Raw genomic sequence first — 12,890 nt, forward strand, 5'->3', positions numbered from 1 at the left:
TATTTCATGGAAACCTGGGAGGCTTTCGGGCCACCTGACTGACCACCTCAGCCCCTCTCCTGCAGGCTCCTTTCTATCACATAAGGCATGTTCCGAAAGGCCTTATCTTATAAACAGTGGAAAGCCCAGGCCTGCGGTCCTCCTGTGTCACCTCCCTGCTAGGCCCTCCTCTCTCTCCTACCGCTTGTCAACGCGCTTGCTGGAAGCTGTCCACACTTGCTATCTCTCCTTTCTCACCTTGCTTTCACTCCACAACCTAAGGCAGACTGGCTTGTGTCCTCACCACTCCACAGCAAGGCCCTGCCAAGGTCACCAATGGCCTTTTCCCTTCAGAACTTATCTTGACCTTCAAGGCCAGGGCAGTGACCACTGGGCCTCATTCCTTGACAGCATTCTTGCTTACCAGTTTTCTGGGACACCCGAGTCCCCGGATTCTTCTCCTCAGGCTACCCCTAAGTTAACACATTGCCCCTTTCTCCCTTTCCTGGTTTGTTTCATCCTTGTGCTCTACAGGTAGGGACGGCAGGCTGTAAGCCGGATGGCGGCTCCTCCCTCCCAATGCATTCCTTGCAGAAACACCTGGGAATTTGCTTTCTCACCCAAGAGCTCCTCTGTTGTTCTGAACTCGTTTGTACCCTGGATCCCTGCTGCTCAGAGCCCGACATGCCTTCCTGGGGTGTATTTATAACCCCCACTTGGAGAAGGAACACTTGGACATCTGGTTTGTTCATCTGTCTCCTCAAAAGGCAGCGTGCTTCAGAAGAGGACATTGACAACCGAAGAGTGTCCTGGGAGAGCCTGCAGGCTGGTCACAAATCCAAGTCCCATGAAATCACTGAAATGGGACCATTTTGCCTAGGAGAGCGCGGGGTGGGGGTGGGGTGGGGGTGGATTTTGAATAAAGGTAAAGAAAGGAGTTCTAGTATATTCCAGAAGACCCAGACCCCTTAGACTGCAGCTCGAGGACTGTCTTGCCCACCACGAAGAAGTAAAGAAGATCGAGTTAGGCTTTAGATGAACATGATGAAAGTAAAAAGCACCGTCTCCCCATTCCGGGCTAAAGCTCACTCACTGGTCTGGCACTGCAGGAAACCCACAAGCCATGGAGGGTGATTTCAAACTCACTGCCTCTCAAACTTGCTATCTTGCAAGATTTATCAAAAGCTCTCTGCAGACACAGCAAGACAAAAACTCTGTACTCCCGTCTTTTGACTGCTCCAAGATGTACCAAGGTCAGGGAGCTGAGCACCCCAATTTGTCCCTTTTGCACCCCTCCTGAACAGAATGTGTTTTCTCGGCTTGTTCCGGTGCGATGCCGTCCGCCTATATGCAGGGCCGGCCACAGCAGCGTCTGCCCCAAGGAACTCACGGCTGTGACTATTAGGAGGATGTTTGCTCATTACCTCACACTGTGTTCCCTTTATGAGGCCCCCCAGGAGAAATTCCTGTCTGATTTTAGTACCAAGAAGAGCTGTAATTCTCTTGAGCAATAGCTCTGTTTTTATCTCAGGGACACTGGGGACTGTGTAAGGGACATGGTCTCCTTTTCATTTTGGCTGCGGGAAAGCTTAGGAACAAATTGGTCGCCCACCCACAGGAGGCAAACAGGCCATCCCAGGGTGAATCTTGGCATTATTCCCGCGTCTACTTTGTCTTCCTTTTGCCTTTTCTCTATTAGCTTTCCTTCCTATTGTATTATAGAAAATTGAGAACATATCAGCCAAGATAAGTCAACATCATGAGTCATTTCCATTTCAGGACATAACCACTATCAACAATGTCTTCTAATGAATACTTTGAAAAAAAAAAGTAGAGATGACACTAGATTGTGCATGTTTTTCCAATTTGCTTTTCCAGTGTCACAAAAGTCTTAATACATAATTAAATGTTCTTGAAGTAATTAAAGTTTTCTGTGTCACTTCAGCAATTTAATTCTGATAAACTCATAATGCTTCTTTATCCACCATATGGCTGGCTTTCTGTATATGTGTTTTCTTAATTCACACAGCATTAGCAGTTGAATCAAGGGCCTTCTGCATGCTAGGTAAGTTACTCCACTCAACCCAGTCCTGGTTGTATGTATATTTACATAGACATATATGTAGCAGATTATTTGAGTTGTTATATAATTACACTATGTAAGCATATGCACTATAAGTTGTAATATTCCTGTGTGCCAACTCATTGGATGCTCATGATTCTATGAGGTGGAGATATTGGTATCCCCCTTTTACAGGTGAGAAAGCCAAGGTTGAGAAAGATGCCAAGGCCTGCCTGGGCCACACAGCAGAGGCAGTGGTTGGATCCAGGCACTCTGGCTGCAAACTGTGTTCTTCCAAGCGCCCTGTCTCCTTCCAGCACACCACTGAGATGTCAAAGTCCACCACGGTTAAGCATTTCCTGTACTCCCTTCCACCTCATTTCTGATTTATGTTATTTTGCCCTGTTTTAAGTACCCTTGTAACTCACCTGCAGTCCCTTCTACCACAAGGCAAGGCATAAATAAACAGTACAGAGTAGTAAACGACATAAGCAGACAAAGCTAAAACACAACCCCAGGGACCAAGGGTGAGTCCAGACTGTCCCCGCAATGACATGGATTTATTTCCTTGGGCTGTGGCTGGCTTGCCTCCCTGGAAGAACTGGCTTGGGTGGCCAACTCTCAGGAAGACCAGGAAAAAGGGCCTTCGTCCAAGGACAGTGAGCCCATCCCCAAGGTCCTTTCTTAGGTTCTCAGAGTCTATGAAAGTGGAAGGAACAGAACCAGAACGAGGCAGGAGATAGAGCTCGAAGCCTGGTAGATTCTCACCTCTGAACTCTGGCTGTGGCTGAAAGACAGCCAAAGATTATCATTCTTGTCCACAGTCCTTTTGTTAAGGCAACAGAGACCGAGGCCAGAGGCTGAGTGGCCCGAGGACACCCCATGAGACTGTAATTGGGTGAGACTGTCCATTAGACAAGTGTGGTGAGAAAGCTAAGGTTTCTTTGAGATGGGATGTTTCTCATGCTGGCCTTGAACTCCTGGTCTCAAGCCTTGGCCTCCAGAGCTGCTGAACCGCCAAGAGCACACACCTTCAGGAGAATACCACTGCCTCAGGCTTTGAGCCCATTTTATTTTTTATTTTTATTTATTTATTTATTTTTAAGTAGCGGGAGATTTGGGGAACTTATTCCTAGCCCCTGTGGCCTCAACGACCATAGATAAAATGTAGAGTCAATAGGTACTATGCAAAGCTATTGTGGAAATCTCCCCCTAGGGGTACTTAAAAAAAAAAAAAGATCTAGGAGATGCCAAGTCAGCTTCCAGGATTCAGGGACCTCGGAAGGACTGAACTGACCCCATCTCTGAAGTTCAGAACAGACCTGAGCAGGCCACTATCCAGGTGCGTCTGAGTTTCTTGGCCTTTAGCCTCGAGTCGACCACAGCTTCCAGGCCTAAAAGGAAATTTCATTCCTTGCAGATGGGCCTAAGGTAGTGACAGCTCTGTGAGGTTTAGACGCTGCCTCTTGTTGCTGCCGTCCCCTAGAGCCTAGGGGCAGGAGTACAGAGCAGAGAGTTCACATCCTTTTTCAGTTCCCCTTCCTCAAGGCTCTGGGGCCGAGTGCCCATAGGGGCAAGGCCCTGTGCGCGGTGCCACCGGGGCCACCAGGCTGGGTTGGAGGAAGGCTGGACCTCGGCGAAGAAAAGAAAACAAACACAGATGTGTTTGGCTGGGACCGGGAGGGAGAAAGCCGTTCTCGCCCCCACTCCACCCCCACAGGGTGCGCGCCGGCCCTGCCCCCTCTCCGGGGTTTCCCCGGGCGCTCCTCTCGCTTTCTCTTTGTCTCTGCTGTTCTTTCTCCGGCTCCCAGGTTCCCACCCGCTCGCTCTCGCCCTCTGGAGCATCCCGGGCCCGTTGGCTTTAACTTTCTTCTTCCCGGGGTTAAAACTTTGCTCGCGAGCGGGCGGCTGCTTGCCGACGTTATTGGCCGGCGCCCCGCCCGGCGGCCCCGCCCCCGCGCTCCCCTCCGCCCCCCACTCCTAGCGCGAGTGGTGGCGGCGGCGGCGGCGGCAGCGGCAGCGGCGGGCGGCGGCGGAGCCTTCGGGGGCGTGCGTGCGTTTGTGAGTGCGCGCCAGCGAGCGTGAGTGTGTGTGTGCGCCCCGGGCGCGGGCAGGGCAGCACTCCGACCGCGGCGGGAGCCGGGCGGCCGCGTCGTCACTCCGGAGGAAGAGCGGCGGCGGTGGCGGCGGTGGCGGCCGGGGCTGGGGCTGGGGCAGCGGCGGCCGCGCCGGGCATGGAGCTGGCAAGCCCGCGTTGAGACCGGACGCGCCTGCTAACAGCCAGCGAGAGGCTCTCTGCCGTCCGGCGCGTGGGCTCCCCGGCTGGGGCCAGGCAAACTTTTCTTTCTCTTTTGCCATCACTTTAGAGGTAAAGTCTCCTACGCTGAGTCCCCAGCGGGGACACGACTGGGGAGGGGGTATTTATGAAGGACCCCAGGTGGCAGGAGAAAGGGACGCTGAGCCGTGCGGGGTTGGGGGACCTGGAACCCTGCTGCGCCTGAGACCTAAGGGAGCAAGACGAATGGGCATAGCTGCGGATGGGCAGACGGGCGCGGGCATGCTCCTCGGTTGGCGGGGAGGCTGGGGAAGCCGGGAGGAAGGGGCGCGGGCGGTGCAGGCTTGGAGGCTCCTGCGCTCAGGGTTCCCCGGGATTTTGGGGGAGCGAAGCGGGCAGTCTCAGGGTTGGTGCCCCGAGGAGCGGGGCACTCGCTCGCTACTCCACCGAGGGCTGTTGGGCGCGGGGTGGGCTGGCTGCTGGCTGGCTGAGCGCGGCTCCCCTTTCTCCGCAGGCGACTGGTGCGGCGGGCGAACCGACTCCTCGGCGCGGCGGGGCCGGGGCAAGCTGGCCACGGCATGATGCGCGCTGTGTGGGAGGCGCTGGCGGCGCTAGCGGCGGTGGCGTGCCTGGTGGGCGCGGTGCGCGGCGGGCCCGGGCTTAGCATGTTCGCAGGCCAGGCGGCGCAGCCTGATCCTTGCGCGGATGAGAACGGGCACCCGCGCCGCTGCATCCCGGACTTTGTCAACGCGGCCTTCGGCAAGGACGTGCGCGTGTCCAGCACCTGCGGCCGGCCCCCGGCGCGCTACTGCGTGGTGAGCGAGCGTGGCGAGGAGAGGCTACGCTCGTGTCACCTCTGCAACTCTTCGGATCCCAAGAAAGCGCACCCGCCCGCCTTTCTTACCGATCTCAACAACCCGCACAACCTGACGTGCTGGCAGTCCGAGAACTACCTGCAGTTCCCGCACAACGTGACGCTCACTCTGTCGCTCGGCAAGAAGTTTGAGGTGACCTATGTGAGCCTGCAATTCTGCTCGCCGCGGCCAGAGTCCATGGCCATCTACAAGTCCATGGACTACGGGCGCACGTGGGTGCCCTTCCAGTTCTATTCCACGCAGTGCCGTAAAATGTACAACCGGCCGCACCGCGCTCCCATCACCAAGCAGAACGAGCAGGAGGCCGTGTGCACCGACTCGCACACCGACATGCGCCCGCTCTCCGGTGGGCTGATCGCTTTCAGCACGCTGGACGGGCGGCCCTCGGCGCACGACTTCGACAACTCGCCCGTGCTGCAAGACTGGGTCACGGCCACCGACATCCGCGTGGCGTTCAGCCGCCTGCACACGTTTGGCGACGAGAACGAAGATGACTCGGAGCTGGCGCGCGATTCCTATTACTATGCAGTGTCTGACCTGCAGGTTGGCGGCCGCTGCAAGTGCAACGGCCACGCGGCACGTTGCGTGCGTGACCGAGACGACAGTCTGGTGTGTGACTGCAGGCACAACACGGCCGGCCCTGAATGCGACCGTTGCAAGCCCTTCCACTACGACCGGCCCTGGCAGCGTGCCACGGCCCGCGAGGCCAACGAGTGCGTGGGTGAGTGGGGCGCCTCGGCGCCGCGGGCGGTGGGTGGAGACGCGGGCGGGGGCCTCTGGACCTTGCAGCGGCGCGTTCTCCCGAGCGCCGGCGCCACGAGTGCGAGCATCGCAGGATTGTGGGTTTCGGGGACCTTACAATTGCTGCGGGACGCGCGTTCCGAGATGTACGGGACCTGGGAGGGGTGAGATCAGAGCGGTCTGCCCGCTGGGCCAACACCCGGTGTTGCATCCTCTCACCCACTTCGAAACTAAGAACCGGCTGGTGAAGTGCCCCCGGAGGTCGGGAGTGGAGGGAGTGGTTTGGAGAAAATTTGCCAACAGGTCTTTCTAATCCCGGATCCAAACGGAAACACATTCACTGCCTTCCTCTCAGTTTGCTTAGTGCCTGGGGTTCACCTCCGCCCCATCCCCCTTTCCTAAGGCTGCAGCTGGGCGCGCGGTTGGGGACCGGGGACGTTCCAGAGCCACCACCACGAATCCCTTGGGAGAAGATAGAGAGCTCCTTTCAGCTTGGAAACACTTGGGTACCAAGCAAACGTCACTCTTGCACCCTCCAATTCTCTTGTTATGGGTGGATTTTCTTTTTCTCGCCCCCCCTCCCGTTTGAGCAGCGTGTTCGTGTTAGCAGACGGAGAGTGATGTGATTTCAATTAATTACTATCTACAGACTACAAAGGAGACCTCAGTGACTATTTTAAACTAATTCAATCCTGGTCCAAAAGAGAAGTCTACCAGGTTTTTTGTTAGCTCCGGGATTTCGTGAAATTGAGCAGTTTTGAATTAACTAAGGATCCCGCGTCTTGATTTTTAATGGAGTTTCAATTCCTGAAAGATAAATCTGACAAACCCAGCACTGGTGAATATGCCTGGGTCAGAAAGGAGGATCAGAAAGGATATGTTCTACATCGCAATTGTACAACTTAGTTGATGCAGGCACTCCCAGGCACCAGTTTTTCCCTACACACACACACACACACACACACACACACAGAGAGAGAGAGAGAGAGAGAGAGAGAGAGAGAGACAGAGAGACAGAGAGACAGAGAGAGATGGAGAGATACAGACAGACAGACACAGAGAGTCAGAGAGAGACAGACAGACTACATTTTCAGTATTAGATGTAAATGTCTAAATCTGACAGTGATTGCAATGAAAATGATTTAGCACATAATGTGCCATTTGGTGTGCATCTTTTGTGAGCATACAGATTTCCCCGCCTCCCCGCCCCCACCCCAGAGAGCCATTGCAAGTCTCTTGAATCTCTTGAATCGCTTCACCCTCGGAGGCACATTGCAGAGTTTGCTGGTCCCCACAAACACACGTTTTGAAGTCTGGTTCTGATTAATTGTGTCATGTTGTTGTCGAATAGTTTGTGCCTCATGACTGTGGATGCAGGCTTTTGAGCAAGCGAATGGAAAACATGTCTCGGAGGGTCGGTGCACGGAGGCCCAGGGCCCAGGCTGGAGCCCTGCTCTGCAGACGCCTTCGCCTCCCTCCCCCCCACTCCCCACCCCGTTGCACTGCAGGGCCTCCCATTTAAAACTGCAGTGTGTCCCAGCCTTTGCGGACCTAACTGTATGTCCCCTAACCTCCAAGGAACGGAAGAACTAGCTTCCAGCGAGAAGAGCCTTTTCAGCATCTGCAAAGTGGTGGCAAGCCGACTTAGCAGTGGTCTTGGAGAAGAAAGTGTCTTTGATCTGTTCAGTTCCCTGAGAAATGTTAGTTTTTCCCGTCTCGTCTTCTCTTTGCCTTTCCTCTTTTCTTTTCTTCCTTTTGTGTGGAAAAACCCTTTATTGGCACTTAAAGGGATTCCCAGGGTTTTGCTATCAGTTTTAGTTTGTATGTGCTTATGAAAGATGCAGTCTCCAGCAGGGTTTAATTGGACGACCGTGAGTGGGTACGTTGGTGTGAATAATCTGGAGCTGTGCTATTAAAGTAATACTAGTGTGACGGTTCCCCTGTCTGTGATATTGATCACCCCTCCCTCCCACCCCTCCCTGTCACTTAGGATTCGAAAACACAACCTGTTATTTGTTATAATGACGGCCCTGGACTTGAAATAATCTCTCCAGTTTAGGATTTTTGCATTTCCACCAAAGCACTAACTACACACAAATTGGATTGACCCCCTCCCCCTTTTTGTGCCAAGTTGAGCAATCAACATATTAACTAATGTAATTAGCAAGTGGTTTTTGTTCAAAAAGTTTAATTAGGCCTAGTAAGTACATAATCTACATGACAAATGATCGGTTAACAATATTTTTTCAGGGTTTTTACTGAAGTTATTTTAATTCTTCGTAGCTAAAGCATCCTTAAAGCTTGCCAATTATTCAGTCATTTCATAAAAGCCAAGCCGACTAAACTCTGTTGAAGTTATTTATAGTTTCCTTTTTGAATAGATGTTCTGATACCTTGTAGATAGAACTGGGAACGTCAGATTGAAGTTGCCATAAAGTCTTAATTGAAGTTCTAGTGATTTTGCCATCATTCTGTTAGAAAGAAAGCCAACAAGGACAATTTAGGAGTGATTTACAGCTGAAGGTCCAGCTTTTTATGAAAAGGGCCTGAAGTGGAGATATGGGAATGTATTAGTATTTGACAGGTGTTCTGAGATACTGAAGGGCACTGTGCTCAGAGAAGCATTAATAAATCTTTCACATAGTAACTTTGTACCTTCAGAAACTCAGATTCCTGCCCCCTCAACATAAGCCCATTTTGTGAATTTCACACTGTTGAAACACGAATGAAGCTGCCCGTGCTATTTACAATTAAGGCAAAGGATTGTAATTTTTTAACTTAAAAAAAAAAAACCAGTCTTGATGAAATCAAGCCGCATCACCATGCTGTTCTGATTTTTCTTTAAGAAGTAATGAGATATGATTTATAATAGGCCTAAATGGGACAGTTCCTTCGATTAGCCTCTGTTCCATCCTCAGCACAGTCCCTAAGAACTGAGACTACTGAGGGGCCTCCATCGAGGCCCAGAAACTTAGAGATTCCTGAGCAGTGCCTACAGTCTCCTGTGTTTTCTCAGACCAAGCTTTCAGTGTTGCTTCAAGGCAAGTTTCTCTGCAGGGGAAACGCAGGCTGTTGTGAAGTCCAATGTTTTAAATGCAATTTTGGCTTTCTTCTGGACAAAAAGTGTTCTTGAAATACTATGAAAGAGAAGACTGGTGTACGCTTACCTCTTGGACAGCTCTCAGCAGAATGACCATATGTTTTCTTCCATTTTAGTAGCTCTCGCATGCTTTTATACACATATGCATATACATTAACCGTGTAAAGAAGCACCCATGTGGTGTGTGTATGTGTGTGTGTTGGTGTACACTGAAGGGAAAATGCATGGGCAGTTTTAAACCACCTGGATGTCTGGACCCTCCATCTCCCTCTTCCTTTCTCTCTGTCTCTCTCTGTCTCTGTCTGTCTCTGTCTCTCTTTGTCTCTCTGTCTGTCTCTGTCTCTCTTTGTCTCTCTGTCTCTCTGTCTCTGTCTCTGTCTCTCTCTTTCTCTCTCTCTCCAAAAGAGCATCTAAAGACCATATTGTGTTTCATAAGTTATTGACATCGGTTTTAATCACTGTCTCCCTGACATGGGAACTGTGTTAGTCTTTAGTGCCCGATGAAGCATGGTGTTTAATCTTACTGTGGGGGATGTCAACGTGAGCTTTTGCTTGGTTTGTGACAGGTTGAGATTATGGAAACTCGTTTTTCGACTCACTCTGTGGCTTTACATTGCCCAGCTGTAACCCAAAACCCACACAAAAGACGCCTTTGCAAGATGAGCACTGTGCTGGCCTGGCTTCCTATGGTCTTGGGTACCTGCAACATAATGCTCATAATTGTTTAAACATGGCTTTGGGGCGGGGTGCAGTCCAAATGGTGTGAGTGGCCCTGGTGCTCGGGGCATCTTTAGCATTTGTCAAGCAAGGGAGGCTATGTTGGAGGAGTTGCCATGGAAAAAATCCAGTGCCCTGCTAAAGACCCTCGCTATATCAGAAGGCCAAAAATATCTGCTGGCTGGTCCAGAGCCTGGCACCTCGCTGTGGAAGAGTGTATATTTTTAATACTCATAGTAATTATTATAATTACTGTCATTATGATGATTAACTAACTCTTGAGGGCTTATTCTTTGCCAAACACTCATATTAATTTAGTTATTTGATCGTTGTGACTCGGCAAATAATGGGCACTATTATTGTCCTTATTTTAGAGATGAGGAAACCATGGCCTAGAGACATGGCATGGTTTACTCAAAGCCCGGAGCTGGTAGGTGGCCACGCTGGGCCTCCAGCCCTTCGATTACGCTTCATTTTATTGCATGTGCTGAGCTGCATCCACACGGGATGGCTGCAGAATGAATAAGTACGTGTTATTCACGCACAGGCGGAAAGGCAGAACAACCTGTTACTTCTTGCTAGAACTGGAGGTTGTTTCCTTAGGTATGTTGGCTTGTAATATATCATACTGTTATTGTATTATATTCATGCATACTTAGACATGAAGTTACAGATAACTTTTCCTCTGTCATAACCAGTGGGCTTGGTGGGAGCTGGGAGAAATATAATTGAAGAGGGTCCATATCTGTCTGTCTGTCTGTCTGTCTGTCTATCCATCTCTCTCTCTCTCTCTCTCTCTCTCTCTCTCTAGCACCCATCCATCCATCAATCTACCTATTGCTATTTGTTTGCATTGATTGAACCTTCATCTTGGTGAGTGCTTGGTAAGGACCTCATTACCAAGGTGAGCTTATGCTTATTTGTGTGTAGCGGTCAGAGGACAACTTGCCACGTTAATTCTCTTTACACCATGTGCTTCCTAGGTTTTTTTCCCCCTCCTGTCATAAGGATAGGAGGCAGGTTCCTCTACTCTCTTAACTACCTCCTGGCTGGCCCTTTTTTGGCTTTTATTTTGTTTTTTAGAGACAGGGCCTCTGTAGCCCTGGCTGTCCTGGAACATGTTGTATAAACCAGGCTGGCCTCGAACTCGGAGATCTACCTGCCTTTGCCTCCCAAGCTCTGGGAAAGACATCTGCTACTATGTTGAGGCCAAATCTTTCTTATTTATTTATTTAGACAGCGTCTTGATAAATTGCCCAAGCTGACCTTAAAAAAATAAAAAGTCTAGCCGGGCGGTGGTGGCGCATGCCTGTAATCCCAGCACTCTGGGAGGCAGAGGCAGGAGGATTTCTGAGTTCGAGGCCAGCCTGGTCTACAGAGTGAGTTCCAGGACAGCCAGGGCTATACAGAGAAACCCTGTCTCGGAAAAAAAAAGTCTAAAAAGCTATTTATTTATTTTTTAATTTATTAATTTTTTTGTCTATGAGCAGTTTTTTGCTTTTTTTGTTTTGTTTTGTTTTGTTTGCCTGCATGCTTACAGTGCTTTGGGACAGTGCAAGAGCAAGTACTCTAACTACTGAGCTACCTCTTCAATGCCATGGCCCTGCACCTTTGATTCCCCTGCCCTAGCCTCTTATATATCTGGGATGCAAAAAGTTGTGTGTCACTAGTTCCGCGGTCACCCAGTCTTGAACTCAGGGCCTGTGTTAGTTCTCAAAGGTCCAGGTGAAGCAGAGCTGGTAATCCAAAAATCCCCTTTAAAAAACCTCTTTCCTCACACCCCAGAGCTCGTCACCCTCTTACCTCTCTTTAATATGGTGAAAAACAAACAAATGAATGAACCAGCAAGTGACTGAGGGTGTTGCTAAAAAAGGGTGTTTGGTGGAGACTGTGGTGTTCCAGATTGTCAGTCGGATGCAGTCACGACCGGACCGACTGTCTGCAGCACAAGGCTGTCACTGCCACTGAATTCTCTAGGCCCTAGGCAGCCAGAGCGAGGTCTCAGCTGGGGTCCTCATTAGCGCCTAGTGCGTGAGGAGGCTGCCCCTAGCTCTGTGCAGGGAAGGGAGGAGGGAGGCCGGCCAACCCCCCTGGGGCCCGCAGGCCTGCTTTTTCAGGCTCTGCTGAGCTCTCCCTTTTAGCCCTGCCCAGCCTCCTCTCTGACCTCCTCCTCCTCCTGGAGAAAAATGAGATCCTCGGAAAAGTATTTGAGACTTTATGTCCAGAGTAAATATTGGAAAGGCAGTGGGTTGCAATGCAGACGTTCCCTGGAAGGAATCCCCCCCCACCCCGCCCCCGTTTGCTGCCCACAGCTGGTATCGATATTTCCTTCTTGAGATGAGTTGTGCTTTTCATTAAGTAAATTTTTTGTCTTGGGATTAAACCAACATTGTATTCTTAATAGACTTTTATGTTTACACTTCAAACGTCCACTGGGTTGTTATTCGTGTTATCTTGATGGCTTCTACAGTGTCTGCTATGCACACTGGCTGCACCAAAATAAATGGCTCTCTGGGGAACTGGATTTTAAAACAGCCTTATCTGTGGATGCACAAGGATGAATATTTTGTGAGCCAGTATTTTTTTTCTTTCTTTCAGAAGCGACTCACAGGCCTTGAGTTTCTGTAGCACCTTTTATTATGGGGAGACAAGAGGTCTTGGGGTGCTTTTGAACCATTCAAGACTTACGCCTTATACTTAAGAGAGTAGTATGCAGCATTTTACCTGTCTTCTAGAAGCCTCGGAAGGCAAGCATTGGTTTGGGTGGCTCTGGAACCGCAGTTTAGACCGTCATTCACAGGTGGTTGTCAGGTTGAGTCCTGAAGACAGACCACAAACCCCCCACCGAGAGCCAGGCATTGTAGGAGGTGCTCTCCGTGAGCTTTGTTCAATTAATCAGATTGCCACAAGGAACAGAAGCCTTTCAAAAACAGATGTTGCTGCCACCAAAGGGCAGTTTGTATACACAGGGACCAAGTGGGGACTCGTCTGCAGGGCACATCGGAGAGAGCAGGGGGTATCAGAGGCATTTGTTTCTGAGGCTGATCACATAAAAGCCGTGTCCTATTATAAATGACTCCTGGGGACCGGGGAACTGTTGCTGTGAATGGAGCTGGGAAGAAGGGAGCTGCCCAGGCCAGT

General features: G+C 50.7%; 1 protein-coding gene across 2 annotated transcripts in view; it reads left to right on the forward strand.

Moving 5' to 3' along the window:
• Nucleotides 1-3,612: 3,612 nt before the first annotated feature.
• Nucleotides 3,613-12,890, forward strand: part of Ntn1 (netrin 1) — a 177,527-nt gene continuing 168,249 nt past the window's right edge. The window contains exons 1-2 of one of the 2 annotated variants that reach the window (XM_052196193.1): nucleotides 3,613-3,762; nucleotides 4,831-5,912. In XM_052196193.1, the coding sequence (XP_052052153.1) occupies nucleotides 4,895-5,912 (1,018 nt within the window). In that variant the 5' untranslated portion in view covers nucleotides 3,613-3,762; nucleotides 4,831-4,894. Of the gene's footprint in view, nucleotides 3,763-3,790; nucleotides 4,410-4,830; nucleotides 5,913-12,890 lie in introns of those variants that run through there. The other variant, XM_052196192.1, reaches the window with a different exon arrangement.

This window comes from Apodemus sylvaticus, chromosome 10, assembly GCF_947179515.1.
Source record: "Apodemus sylvaticus chromosome 10, mApoSyl1.1, whole genome shotgun sequence".
NCBI classification, from domain to species: Eukaryota; Metazoa; Chordata; class Mammalia; order Rodentia; family Muridae; genus Apodemus; species Apodemus sylvaticus.